The sequence below is a fragment of the Loxodonta africana genome, chromosome 3 (genome assembly GCF_030014295.1).
Source record: "Loxodonta africana isolate mLoxAfr1 chromosome 3, mLoxAfr1.hap2, whole genome shotgun sequence".
Taxonomy (NCBI): Eukaryota; Metazoa; Chordata; class Mammalia; order Proboscidea; family Elephantidae; genus Loxodonta; species Loxodonta africana.
The window spans coordinates 183643956-183668420 of NC_087344.1; the positions used below are offsets into that span (position 1 = coordinate 183643956).

Sequence of the window (24465 nt, forward strand, 5' to 3'; positions counted from 1 at the left end):
ACTAGGTGGAGAAAACCTTGTACCCAAGCCTACAGGAGAGCTAAACTGATGCAAGAGGCATGCCTTAAACTAGGGCATGGTGGCAGCACTGGCTCCAGCCCCAGGGGAAGAAGCTATTCAAACTCTAGCAGAGAGGAAAGCAGATGGGTAGGAAAAGTAGCAGGAGAATCTGTCTCTTGCTGAGCCCTTAACTCTTTTCTCAGCTCATCCCATGAGCCTTGTCACAAGGGAGTATTTCCCTTACAAGAAACTTCCTAATAGTTCTCAAAAAAGCTTTTGGGCTTCGCTTTACAAATAATGTTATTCTTTCATTCATTCACTCTTGCTGTAATTGTCAATACACTGAGCAGCTACTACACAGCAGGCACTGTGTGGGTAAAAAAAAAAAAAACTCACTGTGTGGGTATAGAGGTATAAAAATGGATAGGGGGACCCACCGACAGTGGCTTCTTGGTCCTGGGCACAAGTTCATGGGAAGTGACACAGCTGTGAAGCCAGCAGGCACTCCACAAACATTTAGTGAGGGAAGTAAGGTGGGAGGGACCATCCAAACATCTGGCTTTGAAGGGTGATTTGGATTTTCCAAAGACCATACCTTGTAAGATTGTGTGCTGAAGGCAGACCTGGGTTAGTGACCTCAGCCTCATATTCTCTCACGCAGACGAAACTCTGGTTTAAGGACTCAGGGAATCTCAGCTCTCTTGTCCCTGTGCATCCATCCCACCAACCCTCCCCTCTACCCCAAACAAGAAAGAGTCCCCACATGAGGCAAGGCCTTCAGGGCCTGCTGTCATGTTAAACAGAACAAGGGAATGGACTAGAAGGGCCAAGTTTCTCTGGGGCTGCTGAACATGGCTGTCTTTCCCCAGTGTTTTTATTGATTGGGTCCCCCCTCTCCTGTCTGCTATTGACCCTGAGGCCTTGCTTGGAGTGAAGGCTTTTTATGGCCAAAACAATCATTTCAGCCTTTCCTTTTTAGCTATCCTTAATCAGAATGTTTATTTTTCCAGCCGGGGGCAATTCATGGCAGGTGAACCAGAAACAGCGATTGTATATCTGCACATCCATCTTCAAATATTAAGCAGCCCAGTAAGCCTCATCTGTGCTAAGGATTAGGGTCTTCTAGAAGGCAGGACTGTGTCTGATGCCAGCAGCCCCAGAGCTTTTTCCTCACCTCTCCTTTCATCCCCCACCACCGTCACTGCTTACATTATTCCTGGATGCAAAGGGTGTACAGTGGGGATGAGTCTTAGGTGATATCATTATCTGACAGCAAGTGCCAAAAGTATGTCAGGTGGGTGGTTTCATCACAAAAGCTGAGCCAACAGGTAAGTGAAGGGGGGTGGAATGAATCATGTTTGACAGGCAAGGAATGAAAACAGAGCAACCCAAAAAGATATCATTTCCTTGAGGCATGGCTCATTCACTGTATAAAAAGACAGTTGGCTGTGGATACCACACCAAGCTCAAGAGACAAGACAGCCCATTCTTCTCTGCACACCAGGTGAGTCTCTTTACTTGGAACTTAGAACACTCACTCAAGGTATTTGATTTTTATTGGAACCTCCTTGACATTCTTAGTGTCACTTTTTTCCCCCATTATTGAGTTTTATCGTAGCCATGCTGAGTGTCAATCAGAGTTATAACCTCTAGGGAAATCTTTGTTCTCAAAGTAATCACAGTTTTGAGCTTCAAGGGACTTTAGAGGTGAATGATTTTGGCCCATCAATTCTTATTATGTCATCAGGAAGGGGACTGGCTTGTGGAAAGACCCACAGTAAGTCAATAGCAGGATAAGGACAAAACCAAGGTCCACAGTGCTTTTAGTGACATTTTAATTCTTTCCTTATTCATAATTTTAGTATAGAGCGTTTTATTCTTTTGTCATATCTTTTTGTGAACTTCTACTATATTTGGCACTTTGACAGTGAAAATATAATTTAGGCCACTTGGAATTTATACCACAAAACTACAATTTATACTAGAAAATAAGACACGCACATGAATAGCTAAAATACAACATAGAAAGTGATCACTGTAAGGTGACAAGGGTAGGTAAAGTGCTGTGGCAGTTTGGGGAGAGAGAGGTGATTTCTAGAAGGCTTGCTCTAGAAGAATGTCCCAAAAATATCCTATGAGATGAGCTCTGATGTGTGCATAGTACTTGAACAAGTAGGAATGAGGAGCAAACCATTCAAGGGAGAGAGCTGTGTGTGAGGGAAGCCACAAGTGGATGGCGTGGGCCTCCTGAGACCTCAGTGGAATTATCCTATAGGTAATAAGTCACTATATTTGCTAGAAAGGAATGGGTAGACTTATGTTTTATTCTTTTAATAATATCATATTTCCATATGATCCAATACTGAGGGTCTCACCTCCCTCCTAGAAGCTGCTGTTGCAGTCTGTTGCTAAATGGGCTTTAATATGGGTCAGAAATAAAGTCCAGAGAAAGATCCTACTCAAGCAGAGCAGAACAAATCACCTTTAAGTTCCTTTCCATCAAAAGGCTCAGATCATCAAAGTATCCTTTAGGGCAGACAGAGAGAGAGGAAAGGATTTGCTTCTTAAGATATCTGAGGTTACATTGAACATGGCTTCTTCCCTAGTTAATCCCTGTTAAACTAAATCATCTTTTTTACCTCAAGGTCCAACCACCTTTAAAGCATGAGTTCCCAGCAGCAGAAGCAGCCTTGTACCCCACCCCCTCCACTTCAACAGCAGCAGGTGAAACAGCCTTGCCAGCCTCCACCGCAAGAACCATGTGTTCCCCAAACCAAGGAGCCCTGCCACCCCAAGGTGCCTGAGCCCTGCCACCCCAAGTTGCCTGAGCCCTGCCATCCCGAGGTACCTGAGCCCTGCCACCCCAAGGTGCCTGAGCCCTGCCAGCCCACAGTCACTCCTGCACCACCCCAGCAGAAGACCAAGCAGAAGTAGAGGGGTGCACAGCCATGCCCTAGAGAAGGCAACCACCAGATGCTGAACCCCTTCCCCATTCTGCTTATGAGTCCCGTTTGCCTGTTGACCTTGCAAATAGCATGTTGTCACCCTAAGTCATAATCCCTCCTTCATTTGTACCCTCTAAAAAGGTTTTCCTCACACTCACTCTGGTTCTCTGAGTCTCTGAATTAGGATGAGGGTCTTAGTACCTGAACTAGTTTTCGTCTACTCAGTACTTATCTGAAGGGGGATTTAAAGTGAAAACAATTGAATCATCCTGTTCTGCCCCCATTAAATTCACTGTGAGTTCCACTTCTGACTCCGCATGTCATTTTCTGACTCTACTTTTTCATTCCTCTTGCTCATGAAGCAGGGGCTCTATACAGAGACAGGTTGTAAAGAAGGGCTTTGTTCAGAAGGCATCTGATGCTGCACTAGATTGGTGGGGGTTTGCATCCACAGTGCCTTCCTGGGCTAGAAGTGGGAGATTGTGCAATGCCACCCAGAGGCTGTTGCTTTGGGCATCAAGGGTGGAGCAGGGCTCTCCTTTTACAATTCAGTTGAGTCATGCCTGAATTTAGAGGTGCCTGTTCCAAGCTAACTCTGACTGTACAACTTAAAGTGTCTTCCCCCTAAGTCTGGTTTCCAGCTTGCTGATTTATCCTGTTTAGCCAATTTCTATTTATTTCAATGAAATGTTGTTCCTGCTTATGTGAATCCAATTATGTACTCCTCCTGACTCACTTCCTCCTGATTCCAACAACTCAGATATGAACACATACCCAGAGACTCACACTCTCTGTTCTCTGTTATATCCATTAGTCCTCTTCCAGTCACTGAATGCCCACTATGTGCCAGAAAAGGGGGTAAGAAAGGCTCATGGTGCTTGCTCTTGAGGAGTCTGCAGTCTTCTTAAGAGCTGTACTTGGGTCCTCGCTTCACATCTCATACAAACACACATACACACCTGCACACAGTAGATCTGAGTCTCTCACAAAGAAACAGCCTGGCTTGGGATTCCTCAAGTTGGAGACTGTCACTCGTCATCCTAGTGCAAAAGAAATATCTAGAGTCAAATGAAATAAGATAAACTTTTAACAGTATATTCATATAAAATACATATTAATAAATATATATACATATTGTATGTATTATACATAACTTATTATATGTAATTATATATAATGTTCCTGTTTTTTAGGTTACTGAGAAAAAAAAAATTCTTATTCCATAGCAGTATAAAAAAAGACATAGTTTTCCTGAAGTTAGAAAATGAAATAAAGGTACTTTTGATTCTAATATTTTTACCTGATGGCATTCTTTAAAATTACAGTCTATTTGAAAAATGTTTATCCTAAAGCCTTATTACCCTAAATATCTTCTTGTTTAATCAGAAATTAAAGTCTATGATCACAACCAAGTAAACAGTGTCTCCCTCCCAACATCAGAACCAACCAGACAGGGAAAAAAAAAAGCTTTCAAGGTTCAGTCCACATTGTTGCACGTATCAGTGCTCCATTCTTTTTTTTTTAGTTTTGGTGAATGTATACACAGCCAGAGATAAATCATTTCAACAATTCCTACATGTACAGTTCAGTGACGTTGATTATATTCTTCAAATTGTGCTACCATTCCTGCTATCCTTTTCTAGATTATTCTACTACCGTTATCTTAGACTCCCTGGCCCCTAAGCTTCCCATCCAACCTTTCTGGTTACTACTGCCAGTTTGATCTCACATAGATAATCCTTTAAAAGAGCACAATGCTCAGGTCAGACTCTACTAATTAAGCTATTTTTTGGTTCAAAGAAAACGTCAGGAGATAGCTTTCGTTTAAGATTCCATAGAAGAACCCTGATCAAAATGGGGGAACAGAATTTAAAGTTCTCAATGGAATCCAGACTTTCTGGAGTCATCAATGTTACCACAAAACACGGGTTCAAGCTGTCTGCTGCAAAGCCAATGATGAAACGGGGTGAGGTAAGCAGCAAGAGGGCTTTATTGTATACTGGTATACAAGAGACAGAGGGGAATGGGCTCCTCCAAAATCTGTCTGTCCATCAGAGACCGACCAGAGGGTTTTATAGGGTTAGGATTTAGGCTTGAAGAATCTGGAGAATGGCAATTCCCCTTTGTGGGGGAGGGGCACGTTGACCACATTCGAGACATGTTGACCTTCTGTGGGTATTATTAGGGGTCTTCTGATGCCATCTTGGTTTTGGTCACAAGATGGGTGGACCCCCATTGTCTGGTTGTCTCATCCCAGATCTTATTGACTGTTCTGTTTCTTCAAGAGGAACATAGATTAATTTTAAACTTTATAGAATCATGGAGAATGGGATAGGGAAGGGAGGAAACACACCACAAGTCACAAAATCACCAGGGAAGGCAAAAGCTAACTATGCAAGTCATGTAGAAACAATGCTACAATACCCAGGACTTTAGCCCCTATGATCTCTTTTTCATGCTGTCCCTTTCATTAAGGCTGGATAAACCTCCAAAACTATTGCCTTGAGTTAATCATTAAAGTTTAAAACTTAAACCAACAGTTCATTCATTTTAATGGTTGAATAATATTTCATTGTACAGATATAACCCAAAAACCCACTGCCGTCGAGTCGATTCCAACTCATAGCGACCCTATAGGACAGAGTAGAACTGCCCCATAGAGTTTCCAAGGAGCACCTGGCGGATTCGAATTGCTGACTTCTTGGTTAGCAGCCATAGCACTTAACCACTAAGCCACCAGGGTTTCCTGTATAGATATAGCACATTTTATTTATATATTTATCCATTTAAATCCACTCATTTTTTTTTTAATTCACTGAACTGTTATATACTAAATGTACCCGTTTAATTGTACTTTTCAATGGGTTTTAATTAATTAAGCACAACCACAATTAAGATATGGAGCACTTTTATCACCCCAAAAAGTTTCTTTGTGTCCAATAAAAGCGGATCATTCTTCTAGCCACACAACCATTGATGCGCTTTATATCACTATAGCTATAAAACCCATTGCCTTTGAGTTACTTCTAACTCATAGTGACGCTATAAGGCAGCGTAGAATTGCCCCACAGGATTTCCAAGGCTGTAATCTTTACAGAAGCACACTTTCACATCTTTCTCCTGCAGAGGGCTGATGGGCTCAAATCGCTGACGTTTTGGTTAGTGCTGAGTGCTTAACCGCTGTGCCACCAGGGCTCCTTACTCTTTTCTAAAATTTCATGTAAATATAATCATGCATTCTGTTCTCTTTTGTGTAAGCTTTATTTCAACCACCAGTGTTTCTGAGCGTAAGTCAAGTTTCATCAAGTTGTTTGCCTTCGAATTATCAAACTTTAAGAGTTCTCTATGTATTCTATAGAAGCTCTGGTGGCACAGTGGTTAAGCGCTAGGCTGCTATCCAAACCATCAGCGGTTGGAACTCACCAGCCACTCCACGGGAAAAAGATGTGGCAATCTTCTTCTGTAAAGAATACAGCCTTGGAAAGCCTATGGGGCAGTCGTACTCTGTCCTGAAGGGTCGCTATGAGTCGGACTTGACTAGACAGCAACAGATTTTGGTTTTCCTATGTATTCTGAATCAGTATATTATCTTCCTTTTTTATCGCTGAATATTATTCCACTGCATGAGCAGACCACAATTTATCTATTTCATCCATTCACCAGTCGTTGGACTTTTTTAAGTTGTTTCCAAATTTGACTAGTATGAATAAACCATCTATAAACAGTCATTTAAGTTTTTGTGTGGACATATATTTTCATTTTTCTTCACATAACATAGATAAGTAGAATAGCTGGAACATATAGTAAATGTATTTGTGATATTTTAAGAAGCTAGTAAACTACTTCCCAAATGAGAGTAGGATTTTATCTTGCCACTGGCAATGTATAAGAGTTTCACTTGCTTCACATTCTTGGCATCGTTTGACATCATTACCATTTTTAATTTTTGCCAGTTTCACAGGTATGTAGTGGTATCTTACTGTGGTTTCTTTTTGAGTTTTCTTGATGCCTACTGATGCTAAGGACTGTATCTTCTTTTGTAGGGTGTCTGTTCAAATATTTTGACTATTTTTTATTGGTTTGTTAGTGTTCTTATTTTAAGTTGTAAGAAATCATTATATTCCATCTGTGGCTTGTCTTTCATTTTCTTAATGGACTCTTGATGAGAAGAATTTTTTATCTGGTGAAGTCAAATTTATGAATTTTATATGGTTTCTGTTTTTTGTATTATAAAACAATTATGCCTAACACATTTTATAGAAGACTTTTCTCTTGTAGTTTCTACTTAAAGAAACTTTTACATTTAGTTCCTATTTTGATTCATTTTTGTATTTGACATGAGCTAAAGGTCCACATTCATTGTTTATTCTTATGGATATCCAGTTGCTTCAGCATGATGAAATGAAATACTTGGCATCTTTTTCCAAAAATCCATTGACCATTATCTAGATGAGACCAAGCAATCAACAATTACTTTAAAACAAAAATGAGAATGTAAGGGGCCAGGGAAACCTGATTAATGGAAACAGAACAACCAGACTTAAAATAATCAGAATGTTCACGCACTGAGAAGAAAGTAAACAATGTCACTGAACAATTTCTGTAGAAATTGTTAGATGGGAACCTGGACTGCTGTGTAAGTCTTCACTGAAAGCACAATAAAATATTATTCATAAATAAATAAATAAAATCCTGTATTAATTCAAAAGAAAAAAAATTGAGTTGGCCATGTGTTATATGTATTTTACTGAACTCTCTCTTCTGTTTCATTGATCTATATGTCTCTTTATGCCAATACCACTCTGTCTTGATTACTGAGGCTTTAGAATAAATATTTAAATTTGTTTCTGTAAGTTCTCCAACTTTGTTCATTTTTTTTTTTTTCAAAATTGCTTCGTCTCTTGTAGGCCCTTCGCATTTCCATATCCACTTTAGAACTAACTTCTCAATTTCGATGACAAAGCCTCCGGGAATTCTGATTAGGATTGCATTGAATGTATAGATCAATTTAAAAAGAATTGACGCCTTAACACTATTGAGTCTTCTAATATATGAACATAGCGTATCTCTTCATTTATTTAGATCTTCTTTAATTTCTGTCATTAATATTTCATAGTTTTCATTGTACAGGACTTTCACTTAATTTGCTAAATGTTTCTTTAACTATTTAAGAATTTTTGATGCTATTTTAAATGGTATGGTTTTAATTTCAGTTTATAACTGTTCATTGCTAATATATAGAAACACAGATGTTTTTGTATATTGATCTTTTTAATTGTGACCTTTTATCACATATTTATCAGTTTGTCATACTATGGTGGCTTGTATATTGCTGTAATGCTGGAGCCTATGCCATTGGTATTTCAAATACCAGTAGGGTCACCCATGCTCGACAGATTTCAGTGATGCTGACAGACTAAGACAGACTAGGAGGGAAGGCCTGGTGATCTACTTCTGATAATTAGCCAGTGAAAGCCTTATGGATCACAACAGAGTATTGTCCAAAATAGTGCTGAAAGATGAACCCCCTAAGTTAGAAGGTACTACACAATAGCTGCAACAATGGGCTCAAACATACCAATAATCATGAAGATGGTGCAGGACCATGCAACGTTTCGTTCTGCCCATAAGTTGGAGTTGGCCTGATGGCAACAAACGACAATGTACTGTGACCTTGCTGAACTCACTAGTAGCTTTTTATGGATTCCTCAGGATTTTGTACATTCATAACCATGTCATCTGCAAACACAGACAGTTTACTTTTTTACTTTCCAATCAGTATGTCTTTCATTACTTTTTCTTACCGGGTGATACTGCTGGTGAACGGTATCTTTGCCTTAGACCCCCCCCAAAAAAAAAACCCAATGCTGATGAGTCAATTCCGACTCCTAGTGACCCTATAGGACAGAGTAGAACTGCCCCATAGAGTTTCCAAGGAGTGCCTGGTGATTCGAACTGATGACCCTCTGGTTAGCAGCCATAGCACTTAACTACTATGCCACCAGGGTTTAAGGAGAAAGTATTCAGTCTTTCACCATTTAGTATGTTAACTACAGGATTTCCTAAATACTCTTATCAGGTTGAGAAATTTCACTGTCTTAATAGTTTATTGATAGTGTTTATCATAAATGAGTATTAAATTTTGACAAATCCTTTTATTCACCTATTGAGATCATCATATAGAGTTTCTCCTTTAGTCTGCCAATATAGCAAAAATTTGAAGGCTAAATAAACATTGCATTGATGAATACAAAATGGTCATGATGCATTACCCTTTTATATATTGCTTATATTTTATTAAGACTTCTTGCATATATGTTTACGAAAGATATTGGTTGATAGCTTTTCTTCATGTAGTGACTTCATTTCATCTTGGTATCAAGACAATCCTGACTTTGAAAATGAATTGGGAAGTATCCTTCCTGCTCAATTCTCTGAAAAAAAATTGTATAGGATTAGTATTATTTTTTCCTTAAATGTTTGGTAAAATTCACTAGCAAAATCATCTGGGCATGGTATTTACATCACAAGATATATGTAATTACAAATTAACTTGTTTTAATAGATACAGTACAGTTATCATTTTCTAATATTGAGTCACATTTATTAATCTGTGTCTTTCAATGAATATGTCTATTTAATCTAACTTTCTGAATTTATCGACATGAAGTTTTTCTTCGAATTCACTTACCTGGTAGCAAATGCCTCCCATCCAATACTCACATTCCTACTTTGTGTTTTCTCTCTTTTTATATTGATCGTTAAAGCTAGACGTTTGCCAATATTATTGATCTTTTCAAATAATTAGCTTTTGTTTTCATTTTCTTTGTTTTATGACATCAGTTTCTACTCTTAACTTTACTGTTTCCTTTATTTCAATTATTTTAGGTTTATTTGGCCCTTCTTTTTCTACTTTTATAAGGTGGAAGCTTAGATGATTGATTTGAATCCTTTTTTTCCTAATATGGCAATTATAAATTTCTCTCTTTATATAATTTTAGATACATCACACGGATTTTCATATATTTCATTTTAATTTTCATTTATTTTAATATGTTTTCTAATTGTTCTTGTAATTTTTTCTTTATACCACAAGTTAATTGCAAATATATTATTTAATTTCATAGAAGTCAGGTATTTTTTCTAATAAATTTTATTACTGATTCCTAATGAAGTTCTGTTGTAGTCAGAGAAAGTCCTCTGCATGATTTCAATCATTTTTTATTGTTGGAATTTATGTTATGATCCAGTGTATTATCTATCTTAGTGAATGGTGTATGTTTATTGAAAAGAACAAGTTAGGAAAAGAAAGAAAAAAAAAAACCCGTTGCTGTCGAGTCAATTCCAACTTAAATCTAGTTGTTGATAGTTTTATTCAAGTCTTCTATATAGTCTTACAGATTTTTTATTATTTATTATTTTCTCTATCAATGGTTCTGCTAATTTATGTAATTAAAAAAGCAAAGAGGCTAGAAGGAGCTAGTTATAATATACAAGAAATCTGACCTTGGCCAATAGTTTGAGAATTTGCCTATTTCATACCTACCCTTCTATACACCACTTCCGTACTAGGGCAAAGATGATGATGCTGCTGATGATGGTAGCAAATACTTTATGTTGAATGTTAATTATATCTCAGGCATTGTGCTAAGTCATTAATATCTAGAATGAGGTTGTTATTTTCACTCTTTGAAGATAGGGAAATGGAAGTTCAAAGGAGTTAAGTATCTTCTTCCAGGTCACTCAACAAACGCATTTGAACCAATACAGAATTTGAATTTGAGCCAATACAAAAAGAGTCCTTGGAATGTCCTATCACACAGACACAGTTCCTTGAACACTCACAACACATGGCTTACAAGAGCCCAAGTTCTAGGACAAAGAGATTCAGAAAGGAATTGATTCTGGAATGATACCATCAACAAAAGCAGGATAAAGAAAATTTCTGTTCTGCATAAAACACATGCTTAATCTGGAAGGCTGAGTGAAAACTGCAATGACTCAGATGGCTAAATTAGCTGTTGAGGTCACAAATGGTAGAGACTCATCAGATGGTTGTCTGTGAGAGACGTGTTTAAAATCACGACTCTATTCTGAGGCTCTGGGAAACCTAGAATCATTGAGCATGACCCTTTGCCAGGTGTCCTCCAGAGAATATAATAAGCTACTTTTCTGCCAGTAACATCTCAGACAGATTGAGGACTGGAGGTTTGTGGTAAAGCCATCTGTCTCTTTGACAATATTCAGATGATGAGGTCCTGTTACTAGGAAGATCTGTTGTTCTTGTAGTCTCTTGGTCCTGAGACATCTGAAACTGTTCATTGCTTTTCAGTGGGCACTCCTTCAGGCAGAATGGGACCTGAATTCCTGTTGGCTAAGTGAGTGTACTATGGAGGTGGTCGGTGGGAACTAGGGAGAAAGGCACTTCCCTGGTGAATGCTTCTTGGGTGGGCATGAGTCTCAGTACTTTGGAAGGGGGAGGTGCTCAGGATACTTAAGTAGAGACACAGAAATGTTGCTTGAACTGTTCCTGCTGCTGGTAGGACATACTTCCTGTGTGTCAGGAAGTCTGAAAAACTTCCACTGACAACAATCACAGGAGAAACTTTTCTGCATTTAAAGCAGGTCAAAGCTCATCTAATGAGCTGAGCTATCATCTCTTTGATCTCCATAAATGCTGTTTGATCTCAAAACCCTATCATTAGGAGTCCTAATGGCTTCACCTCCCTTCCTTTTAGCATCTTATCAGCAATTTGGTCTTCACTGGCAAGACACTTCCTTTCTCATGACATTCATTGCAGAAAATTCCACTCTTCTTTAGTAACAATAAATATTGGATGGTTGCAAAAGACATCATCAGAAAGGCAGACAAATTTATGACATTCTGGCCAATCCCATGGAATCTTTTTTTCCAATATTCTGTTCTTCGAAGCCCCTATTAAGAATCTAGCTGTCTGGAGTGCCACTCTGAAGGACTTGCTGAGACTCGCATGCCTTACTTGGGGCTCATAATTCAGCACAAAAACCTTTGAAATTCAGTGGGAAAATATGTCTTAAAACTTCATAGACTAGAAGAGAATCACTTCTTTTCATCCAATTTTTATTCAAATTGCCCCCTTTTAATTCCTTAATTCTTTTTAATTTTAACAAAGTACAATATAAAATAAGCCAAAGTTAAACTTTTAGACAAAAAAAAGAAAATTTGCTAGCAGTATATCTGCAACAAAATAAATACTAAAAGAAATTTTTCTTTCAGGAGGAAAATTATTCCAGACGGAAACACAAAAATATTTAAAGGATTGAAGAGTATATTCACAGAATCATAGAAAATATAAATAAATATGTGGGTAAATCTAAATAATAATGATGTGTGGGTTTTTATATGCATGTAGAATTGAAATATCTGACAACAACATAAAAGACAGGAAGGCGTAAATGAAATTAAAGTGTATCAGTGACCTTGCATTGTCTGGAAAATTTTTTTTTTTAATTTTTATTGAGCTTCAAGTGAACATTTACAAATCAAGTCTGTCTGTTACATATAAGTTTATATACACCTTACTCCATACTCCCACTTGCTCTCCCCCTAATGAGTCAGCCCTTCCAGTCTCTCCTTTCGTGACAATTTTGCCAGCTTCCAACTCTCTCTATCCTCCCATCTCCCTCCAGACAGGAGATGCCAACACAGTCTCAAGTGTCCACCTGATACAAATAGCTCACTCTTCATCAGCATCTCTCTCCAACCCACTGTCCAGTCCCTTCCATGTCTGATGAGTTGTCTTCAGGAATGGTTCCTGTCCTGGGCCAACAGAAGGTTTGGGGACCATGGCCACCGGGATTCCTCTAGTCACAGTCAGACCATTAAGTATGGTCTTTTTGTGAGAATTTGGGGTCTGCATCCCGCTGATCTTCTGCTCCCTCAGGGGTTCTCTGTTGTGCTCCCTGTCAGGGCAGTCATCGATTGTGGCCGGGCACCAACTATTTCTTTTGGTCTCAGGATGATGTAAGTCTCTGGTTCATGTGGCCCTTTCTGTCTCTTGGGCTCTTAGTTATTGTGTGACCTTGGTGTTCTTCATTCTCCTTTGATCCAGGTGGGTTGAGACCAATTGATACATCTTAGATGGCCACTTGTTAGCATTTAAGACCTCTGGGAAATTTTTTTTAAGTGTTAATTTAATTATTTGGTGTCGTGGATTGAAATGTGTCCCCCCAAAACATTTAACGATTTGGTTAGGCTATGATTCCCAGTATTATATGATTGTCCTCCTTTTTGTGATTGTAATTTTATGTTAAAGAGGATTATGGTGGGATTGTAACACCTTTACCAAGGTCACACCCCTGATCCAATGGAAGGGAGTTTCCCTGGAGTGTGGCCTGCACAACCCTTTATCTTACAAGAGATAAAGGAAAGGGCAGCAAGGAGAGAGCAGGAACCTCAAACCACCAAGAAAGCAGTGCCAGGAGCAGAGCATGTCCTTTGAACCCAGGTTCCTGTGGGGAGAAGCTCCTAATCCTGGGGAAGATTGATGAGAAGGCTGACTGAGAAAGAAAGCCTTCCCCTGGAGCTGACACCCTGAATTTGGACTTCTAGCCTACCAGACTGTAAGAAAATAAATTTCTCTTTGTTAAAGCCTTCCACTTGTGATATTTCTGTTACAGCAGCACTAGATGACTAAGACAATTGGCATAGTGATAGATTTAAATTGAATTAAATCAGTAATTTCATCAAATACAAATTAATATTCCAGGGAAAATACAAAGATTGGAGTTTCCTTATCCAGTAATGAAAGATAGCTTACATTTTAATCCTCCTGCTAGTAACAATTAAAATTATGGATAAAATATTTAAAAACACACACACACAACTAATTGAAGGCACTGGAGAGTGACCAAAGGCAGATAGAAACTGAATGTGAAATAGCTCTTTAAAGAAATGAGTCACGTTGCATTATATTCACAAATATGTTTTTTCTCCTGAAGGAACTCACCAGTCTGCGTGGCACAAACAGACAGACATCAAACAGAAGGCAGAGCACCATTCCTCTCCAATATTTGCTGGAGGTCCTAGCCAGTGCAATATGGCAAACAAAAGAAATAAAATACATAGAAATTGGAAACTAAAATTATATTTATTCTCAGGTGACATGATCGTATGTAGTGAAAATCCTTTAAAGTCCACAAAAAAACTCTTTGAGCTAATAAGTAAGTTTAGTAAGTTCATAGTATACTAAGTCAATATTCAAAAATCAATTGTATTTTTTTATTCTAGCAGCAACAAATAGACAATAAAACAAATTAATATCATGTAGAATAATATAGAATTAACCTAAAATGCATAAAAAAGCCAATTCAACAAAATATGGACAAGATATTTGCACTGAAAATTGCAAAACACTGATGAGATAAATTCAAGAAGAACTAAATATGTGACGATATATAATATCTTCATGTATCAGATGACAGTATTTCTCCCCAAATTGAACAATATTTACAACACAATCCGAATCCAAATACCAACAATGTTTTTCATAGCATTTGTAAAGTTCATTTTAAAATTTATATGGAAATGAAAGGACCAAAAATAGCCAAAACATTTTTGAAAAAAAAAAAAAAGGACAAAGTTGGAGGAATTTCACTACATATTTTCAATATTTACTACAAAGCTATGGTAATAGAGATTATGTAGTATTGACATCAAGATAGAGAAATAGATCAATTGAATGAATATGGAGTCTAGAGATGAACTAACACATCACAATGAACTGATTTTTGAAAAAGAAACTAATACTATTTAAAGGGAAAGCTGTAGAAAATAACTGCATATTCATGAACCTGCACCCCAACCTCACTTCATACTCAAATCAATTCTTTAGCAATTATACACCCAAACCAAAAGACAAAATTATAAAGTTTTTAAAATAAAAAAGTCACAGGGAAATATTTTGTGACCATTGTGTTGTTGTTCTTGCTAGGTGCCGTCGAGTCGGTTCCGACTCATAGAGACCCTACGCACAACAGAACAAAACCCTGCCCGGTCCTGAGCCATCCTTACAATCGTTGTTATGCATTAGCTTATTGCTGCAGCCACTGTGTCAATCCACCTCGTTGAGGGTCTTCCTCTTTTCCACTGACTCTGTACTCTGCCAAGCATGATGTTGGTGAAGAGTATTGAATTTGCCATAGACTGCCAAAAGAACAAACAAATCTGTCTTAGAAGAAGTACAACCAGAATGCTTCTTAGAAGCAAGAATGCAGAGACTGCGTCTTACATACTTTGGACATGTTGTCAGGAGGGATCAGTCCCTGGAGAAGGACATCATGCTTGGCTTGTGACCATAGGGTAGGCAAAGATTCCTTACAAAACAAAGAGTACTACTAAAGAAAGAAAGAAAAAAAAGATAAATTTCACATCATCAAAATCTAAAGCCATTGTTCATCAAAAGAAACTGTTAATAAATGAAAAGTCAATCCACATATTGGTAGAATATATCATATATGTCAAAGAGTATGTACCCATAATATATAGAACTTTCACAAATGAATCATGAAAAGTCAAGCTACCTAATGGGCAAAAGATTTCAATAGCCAACATGCAAAAGTAGAAAAGTAAGTGAAAAGGTGTTTATCATAACTAGTCATCAGGAAAACACCATTTAAAACCACAATGAGATACTGCTTGATAGCCACTAGAAAGCCTAAAACTTAACATACTGAGAATACTAAATGTTGGTAAAGATATAAAATACCTGGAACTCATATGTTACTGGTAAAGACCAGTTGTCATTGAGTTGGTCCTGACTTAGGACAGCCCCAGGTGTGTCAAAGTAGAACTGTGCTCCACAGGGTTTTCGGTAGCTGATTTTTCGGAAGTAGATGGTCGTGCCTTACGTCTGAGGTGCCTCTACATGGACTCAAACCACCAGCCTATCAATTAGCAGATATGGTACCATTTCATCCACCCAGGGTGGACATGGTCGATAGTACAGCCACCTTGGAAACAGGTTTGGAAGTATCTTTTAAGTTTATAGAAAGAGGAAGATCATCTTAATTGTAAATATATTTAGGTATAGTATGATTTAATGAGAAGATTTATTTCTTTTAAAAATAATGGTGTGTGTGCATGCACCTGTGCACGTGTGTGTAGGTATGTGTATGTGTGTTCTCAGTTAATAATTCCCACGTGGACACGTAGGACCATAAGAAAGGGTATGTTTAAAGAATATCCCTTCTTTTAGCAGCTTACTTGAATTGTAAAATTTTGTTGTTCTTAGTTGCTGTCCAGTCGGTTCCAACTCATAGAGATCCTATGTACAACAGAACGAAACAATGCCTGGTCCTGGGCCATGCCCAAAATTGTTGTTATGTTTGAGCCCATTGTTGCAACCACTGTATCAATACATCTCGTTCCTTTTTTTCATTAACTCCGTGCTTTACCAAGCATGATGTCTTTCTCCAGGAACTGATCTCTCCTGATAACATGTCCAAAGTATGTAAGATGTAGTTTCATCATCCTTGCTTCTAAGGAGCATTCGGATATACTTCTTCCAAGACACATTTGGTCATTCTTTTGTCAGTCCATGGTATATTTCATATTCTAATCCAACGCCACAATTCAAAGGGGTCAGTTCTTCTGTCTTCCTTATTTATTGTCCAGCTTTCACCTGTATATGGTGCATTTGAAAATACCATGGCTTGGGTCAGGTGCACCTTAGTCTTCAAGGTGACATCTTAGATTTTAAACACTTCAAGGAGGTCTTTTGCAGAAGATTTGCCTAATGCAATGCATCTTTTGATTTCTTGACTGCTGCTTCCATGGGTGTTGATTTTTGAGCCAAATAAAATGAATTCCTGATGACTTCAATTTTTCCTCCTTTTATCATGATGTTACTTATTGGTCCAGCTGTGAGGATTTATGTTTTCTTTCTGTTGAAGTGTAATCCATACTGAAAGGCTGTGGTCTTTGATCTTCACCAGTAAGTGTTTGAAGTCCTCTTCACTCGCAGCAAGCAAGGTTGTCATATGCATAATGCAGGTTGTTAATGAGTCTCTCACCAATCCTGATTCCCCATTCTTCTTCATATAGTCCAGATTCTCAGATTATTAGCTCAGCATACAGACTGAATAGCTATGGTGAAAGGATACAACCCTGACGCACACTCTTCCTAAATTTAAAACACTCAGGATCCCCTTGCTCTGTCCGAACAACTGCCTCTTGATCTATGTACAGGTTCTTCATGAGCACAATTAAGTGTTCTGGAATTCACATTCTTCACAGTGTTATCCATAATTTGTTATGATCCACACAGTCGAATGCCTTTGCATAGTCAATAAAGCACAGGTAAACATTTTTCTGGTATTCTCTGCTTTCAGCCAAGATCCATCTGACATTCAGCAATGATATCCCTGGTTCTGCATCCTGTTCTGAATCTGGCCTGAATTTCTTACAGTTCCCTGTTGATATACTGCTGCAGCTGCTTTTGAATGATTTTCAGCAAAATTTGACTTGTTTGTGATATTAATGATATTGTTTGATAATTTCCACATTTGGTTGGCTAACCTTTCTTGGGAATAGGCATAAATATGGATCTCTTCCAGTCAGTCGGCCAGGCAGCTGCCTTCCAAATTTCTTGGCATAGACAAGTGAGCACCTCCAGCACTGCATCCTTTTGTTGAAACATCTCACTTGATATTCCATCAATTTCTGTAGCTTTGTTTTTCTCCAATGCCTTCAGTGCAGCTTGGACCTCTTCTTTCATTGCCATCAGTTCCTGATCATATGCTACCTCCACAAATAGTTGAACTTCGACCAATTCTTCTTGGTATACTGACTCTGTGTATTCTTTCCATCTTCTTTGGATGCTTCCTGTGTCGTTTAATACTTTCCCCATAGAATCCTTCACTATTGCCACTTGAGGCTTGAATTTTTTCTTCAGTTCTTTCAGTTTGAGAAGTGCTGAGCATGTTCTTCCCTTCTGGCTATCTACAGCTCTTTGCATATGTCATTAGAGTACTCCACTTTGTCTTCTCAAGCCACCCTTTGAAATCTCCTGTTCAGCTATTTTACATCAATTCTTCCTTTTGCTTTAGCTACTCGATGTTCAAGAGCAAGTTTCAGAGTATCTTCTGACATCCATTTTGGTCTTTTCTTTTCTGTCTTTTTAATGACCTCTTGCTTTGTTCATGTATGATGTCCTTGATATCATTCCATAACATCTCAGGTCTTCAGTGGTTAGTGTTCAATGCATCAAATCTATTCTTGAGAAGCTCTCTAAATTCAAGCAGGGTATACTCAAGGTTGTCCTTTGGCTCTTGGGAAATTGTTCTAATTTTTTTCAGGTTCAACTTGAACTTGCATATAAGCAACTGATGATCTGTTCTACAGTTGGTCCTTGGCCTTGTTGTAAGCACTTGTAAGGCAAACTGCAAGGCAGCACTAACTTTTCAAATTTAAATAAATATTCTAAACCCTATTACTTTCCAAATGTGCGATCAGAACACTCAAAAAATTAATTTCAGAGGTGAACAAAAATGACAAGACCTTGAGTTTTTGTCTGCTGATGGAGTAAGAAGAGCATGTGGTACCCAAGAAGATGAGGCAGTCTCAGGCCTTCTGGAGCCTTGAAAATTTCCCTTTCTTCTGGACTATCCATGTTCTAAGAAATACTCTGGTTTCACGTAGAATGCCCTCCTAATTCCCAAAAGCTGTTTATCTACAAGGTTACATGGAAAAGTGACCTGAATTAGAAAAGAAAGAGAGTAACAGGTATGAAAGGGTAATAAAGTTTAAAAATCTTATTTCCTAGAGTAGTCATGTCTAAGCTTCTTTCTTATTGGAGCAAACACTGTGATGATGATGATCTGTTGCTGCTAATGAACTACCATTTAGTGCATATCAATTCTGGGTCAAGACCCCTGGGCACCACAAATGGTCTGTCTTCAACTACTATATTAAGAAGTAAGAATGGTGAGACTTCACCTCACTTACTTTGGACATGTTATCAGGAGTCCCTGACAAAGGACATCTTGCTTGGCAAAGTACATGGTCAGCGGAGAAGAGGAAACCCTCAATGAGATGGACTGACACAGTGGCTGCAATAATGAGGTCAAACTTTGCAATGATTGTGAAAATGCTGCAGGACCAGGCAGTGTTTCATTCTGTTTGTACACAGGGTCACTATGAGTGAGAACTAAGTGTCAGCTAATAACAACAGCAGTTAACATAAAGGTTGTCAATTTGAACCCACTCAGTGGTATCACAGAAGAAAGTTTTGGTAATCTGCTTCCATAAAGACTACAGCGATTCTAGTCTGTAACACGTGGTGTTGCCATGAGTTGGAATCTTCTCAATGGCAACGAGGTTCTTGTCTGTTTGTTTGTTTAATTCTAGGACAGGTTTTCTGCCAACAAAATTACAGGCATTATTCAATTTTATACCTAAGATTTGTGGTCTAAATATTATTTTCCCACCTAGAGAAAGTGAAATCCTGAGAGGTTAAGTAATTTGTTCTCCAAATCAAAGAGTAATTAAAGAAAACAACCTGCATTCAAAATAACATAGAAATAAACTTTGATGTGATCCAAAATTCAGGTAACAGTGATTGTGAGAGCCTGGATATTGGGATCAAAGAAGAATAGAAATAAACTAAAATTATGATATAATATTGCTGACAAAAGTAGGTTTGAAAAAGAAATGATATTTATTCCAACTCAAAACATGTACTTTATTCAGGAAGTGAAAGGAAAATTAGAATTCCCAAGTGCTGGAAATCCCTGCCCAGGTTACAGACACAGAAGACGTCAAGAGATTCATCTGATGAGACCAGGGGAATGTGCCCTTGTTCTTCCTTTGAAGGGCTGGGATCCTGGCACAGCTGAGGACTGCCCTTTCTCAGTTACCTCCTGGAGAGTAGCTGTATAACAACGTGGGGAAAAAAATGTTCAGTTGCTGGGAATCATCACAGGCATATCATGGACTAATGGATAGAGAAGCTGTGTCCATGATTGGCTTTGAAGAGAAGATGAAGGTGGAGTTGTGGAAGGAGTCTGAGCCAATTGTCCTTATCCTTTCATGATCCTGATGAATCCTGAAGCTGTCACTTGTTCTTAGGTGGGCACTTCTGCTGGCAGGGTTGGTATATCCATGTAGGAGGGCATTTCTGCTGGCATGGCTGAGGTGGATATTTAGGGGGTGGACATGGCTCTGGGCACTTTGGAGGTGGACATGGCTCTGGGCACTTTGGAGGTGGGCATGGCTCTGGGCACTTAGGTGGGCATGCCACAGGAGGTGGCTGACAGGGTTGCTTGCACTGCTGTTGCTGGTAAGACATCTTTCTGGAGTTTCTGGAAATCTGAAAGAAATTAGATGACACTGTTCACAAGAAGGAACTTTTACACACAGAGAAGCCAAAGCTTATTTGATTCCATTGAATATATCTCCAGTGTACAAGATATACACTCATCATTTAACTCCATTTTTATAACTTTCTGCCTTCTTCTCTCTAGCCAGTTGCTTCACTAGCTCTGGGAAAATTCTCTCTGTTCTAAAGCAGCAAGTAATGATGTTGACATGAAAATAACATCTTCAGGGAAGGCAGTCACAAGTTCTGAAATTCTGAGCAACCTCACAAGGAATTCTTATCATTATTTCTTATGAGACATCAGTACTTGGGTAAAGAGCAAGTAGCTGTTCAGGGAGAGTTTAATGAACTTTTAACTCACAGTAGAATGGACACCAAAAAGAAATGGAAAGGAAAAAAAAAAATTACCTTGTTCTCTTCTTCAAACCAAAGCTTTCCTATTAAAATCTTTTTCAATCTACCAGAACCAAGTTGAAGCATTATATCGTTATGCCCCAATTCACACTTTTCATCAATTAATGGCATCAAACCCATGATGCTAACTTTCAACACACCAAATTTTCTATATTCAGATTGAACTCAAATATTTGAGAGCAAACAATAAATGGAAGAACTCAGGAAATCAGATTCACCAGGTTCTCCAAAGTAGATCGGGAATCAAGTATCAGGAGGATGCTAACCTTGCAGCAGAGGACCTCTTTATATAAGGGATTGCTGTCCCATCCAAGGGGAAGTGGAGCTACCTAAAACTGGGCTGGTCCGAGAATTTTCTGACCAAGTACAAACCCATCCCTAACTGGCTGGACAGGGACTCTAATAACAGGAAGCATCCTACTTCCGGATCTCCTCACTGGGCTAAGTGTCCATGACTCAGGGGCCCTGCCTAAGGGACAGTTTCAGTGACTTACAGCAGTGGGAGAATTTAGGGAATTCTCTAACTGGTGTCCAAAGGCTCTTTTTCTTGACTGAAGACAAAGACCCTTTCTTATCCTTCACCTTCCCTGCATCACAAAACTGCCTTCCCTGTTCTACTTTAGCTGTTTGTCAATTTGGTATACATTCTGGGGGGAAAAAAGCCTGACCACCTGGGGGCCTGGATACCTTGTGACACCTTTCACATTACCCCAGCATCAGTTGCTGTCCAGTCAGTTCCAGCTCATGGCGACCCCATGTGTCAGAATAGAACTGTGCTCTACAGGGTTTCCAATGGCTGTAATCTTTCAGAAGTAGATAGCTGGCCAGTCTTCCAAGGTACTTTTGGATGGACTTGATCTACCAGCCTTTTGGTTAGTAGCTAAGCATTTAACCATCTGTACCAACCAGGGACTCCTTTCATTACTCCAAACCCTCATTATAATGCATTTCTTCTTGATTCTATGGCTTGCTCATCAAAGTTTCCTTTCCTCCCTCAAAGATGGACTGATGTAAGGCTGCAGATCATCTCATTAGCCTCCCACCAGTATACTTCTAAACATTCAGCAAAATGATGACCATTAGGGAGCTATTTTGGCCTGCTTTGGGCCTTCAAATAGAAGACATAGAGCTGGTTCCTAAGGCCTTGGAAACCCTGGTGGCATAGCGGTTAAAAGCTACAGCTAGTAACCAAAGTCTGGCGGTTCGAATCTGCCAGGTGCTCCTTGGAAACCCTATGGGGCAGTTCTACCCTTTCCTATAGGGTCACTATGAGTCAGAATTGACCTCACAGAAATGGGGTCTTTTTTTGAAGGCCTTTATAAAACCTGTACCACTTTGGGCCACATGGATTCCACTAGCACCACAGCATCACCTATTACAATTGAGATACTCTAGCAGCTCAGTACCTGGAACTACAACAGAAAGCAAGCTTTCTGACCCTAATTCCCTCCTCACATGTTATACCCAGTGGTCCTTCATAACTTTATCCAATAAGAACTAAGAAGTTTGTTCATATTTTCTGTCAATCTACCCCTTTAGAATCACTGGAAAATCCAACCTAATAATCAATGCCATTCAAACTATTAATTTTATATGTCTTTTATATTTATTACCTATTTAAACTGTTTGATACAGAAACTATTGGTGGATTCAAGATGAAGTTTAAATCCATTTATTTAAAATTCATTCATTAATATTAATTACCATTCATTTACACCTCCTTAAATGTTAATAATTATGTCATTATAAATTTTACTTAATTTTAAGTTTTGTCCATATTGAACACCGTGGGCAGGTCACCTCACCTTTCTGGGTGTGGATATTTGTCTATGAACAGAGGAGAGTAATACTCATCTAGTGGGTAGGAGGTAGGAGATGGCTGCACTGGGCCTTCTCTTAACTCTGTTCAATCTTGAATTTCTCCTCTTTCTTTATCCTCTTTCTTTCTTCTCATAGAACCCCAGATTAGACTCATATTCTCCACCTCTTCGAAGCTGCCTTTTCTACAGAAGCACATTTCCTAGAGGTGCTTCTCTGCCAGGACAAACTGCAGGGTGACATCCAGTCTCCACAGTACTTTTCCTCCTTGCTGTTCTCAAGAATATGTATTTGAACCGTTTTATTTATATAAACAAAAATTCTCTTAATCAGCACTTGAAGGAAATAGAATTGAACAAAAATCAGAAGCATTTATTCAAAGACTCATTACTGAACACCTATGTGATTCCGTCTGGTGATCTCTATAATAGAGAACAAGACACAGTCCTGTGCTGTGCACAGTTAATGGGGAACACAGACAGATATACGGGCCATTAGTGTGCACTGTTCTCGGGCCCATACAGCATTGGCAGCTGAACTCCAGGAAGCTGTGCCTCCTGCTTTTATCCTTTCAACTGCTCCAGTTGGAAACTTCCTCCTTGCTGGCCCTTCCTTCCGTATCCAGGGCAGAACAAGAGACACCAGCTAATGCCTTCCCAGGTGTACACACTCCCTGTTCCACAAATGAAGGGTGACCTTATGAAACACATTAAAGTACTTTATGAAAAGCCTTTCAAAAATGTTTCATCAGCCTATAAAGAAATGTGCTAAAAGCAAGCACCTCTTTCTAATGGGGTCTCCCAAGTAAGGTAGGAGGACCACTTGTGTCACAGGAGATGGTCTAGGTGCTGAACAGAATAATGTAAATGTTAAATGTATACTTATATTAATTCCGTGCTACAAAATTATGTAATTTGAATATTTCACCTTGCCTATCACTAAGCAAATTTTTTTAAAAAATTAGATTTGTATAAAGTGAATTTAAAGTAAAAACGTTGAATAAGTTCTATTTCACATGTGATATGTACTTATGGTAAATATAGGAGTTATCTATGGGAATAACTAAAGTTTGGGAAACAGTGCCCCAATATGTCCTCCAACCCTGGAAAAGTGGTTTTATTTTTGCCTTTTCAGAGCCTTACCTCATAAATTCTTGTGCAATTCCTCCCTTTAGTACTAAACCTGAGCTATCCTCAGGCACTGAGACCTTACTTTTTGTGCCATTGCTGATGAATAAAGTTACAATGTTGGATTTGTGTTACTGTAGAATATGGGGACACTTTGTTGATGGGTGTCGGGATGTCCCTATCTCACTTTCCCAGCACTTCTATACACTGCAGATAACCAAAAAAAAAAAAAAAGGGAAAAACCAAACCCACTGCCATGGAGTCGATTCCAACTTACGGTGACCCAGTAGGACTGAGTAGAGCTGCCTCATAAGGTTTCCAAGGCTGTAAATCTTTATGGAAGCAGACTGCCACATCTTTCTCCCAAGGAGTGACTGGTGGGCTTGAACCATTGACATTTTGGTTAGTAGCTTGGCAGTAACTGGTATATGCTTAAAATTCATTTTTCAGGAAATAAATTATTATTTTTTTTCAAGAACAAATTACCAAGTTTAAATTACACTAAACCAATAAGAAATATAAGATACCATCTTATATTATAGACTTCCACCATCATGTGAGAGTACACTTGGGGAGAAGAGAGAGATCAGAGCACTAAAGGTCTGTAATCTGGGGGGAAAAGTGTTATTTTGGTCTGATTTTATATGTCAGCTTTCAATCACTCTCCTTCCAAATAGGCTTTAGGTCTTTAAAAGACATTGGTTTTTTGTTTGTGTGTTTATCGTCTATCTTAAACCCTCCAGTCCCCTCAAACTACCATATTATCCAAAAAAAAAAAAAATTTTTTTTTTTTTAACTCTCAGT

The 24465-nt window shown here is 38.6% G+C and overlaps 2 protein-coding genes across 2 annotated transcripts; one reads left to right on the forward strand and one right to left on the reverse strand.

The window, feature by feature from the left end:
• Positions 1-2057: 2057 nt before the first annotated feature.
• Positions 2058-2957, forward strand: SPRR1B (small proline rich protein 1B). The gene has a single exon (XM_064282604.1). It carries the CDS (start codon positions 2665-2667, stop codon positions 2932-2934), a length of 270 nt encoding a protein of 89 aa, XP_064138674.1. The 5' UTR covers positions 2058-2664; the 3' UTR covers positions 2935-2957.
• A 16906-nt stretch (positions 2958-19863) lies between these two features.
• On the reverse strand, positions 19864-20272 carry LOC100666272 (small proline-rich protein 2E-like). The gene has a single exon (XM_064282607.1). It carries the CDS (start codon positions 20270-20272, stop codon positions 20039-20041), a length of 234 nt encoding a protein of 77 aa, XP_064138677.1. The 3' UTR covers positions 19864-20038.
• Positions 20273-24465: the final 4193 nt, after the last annotated feature.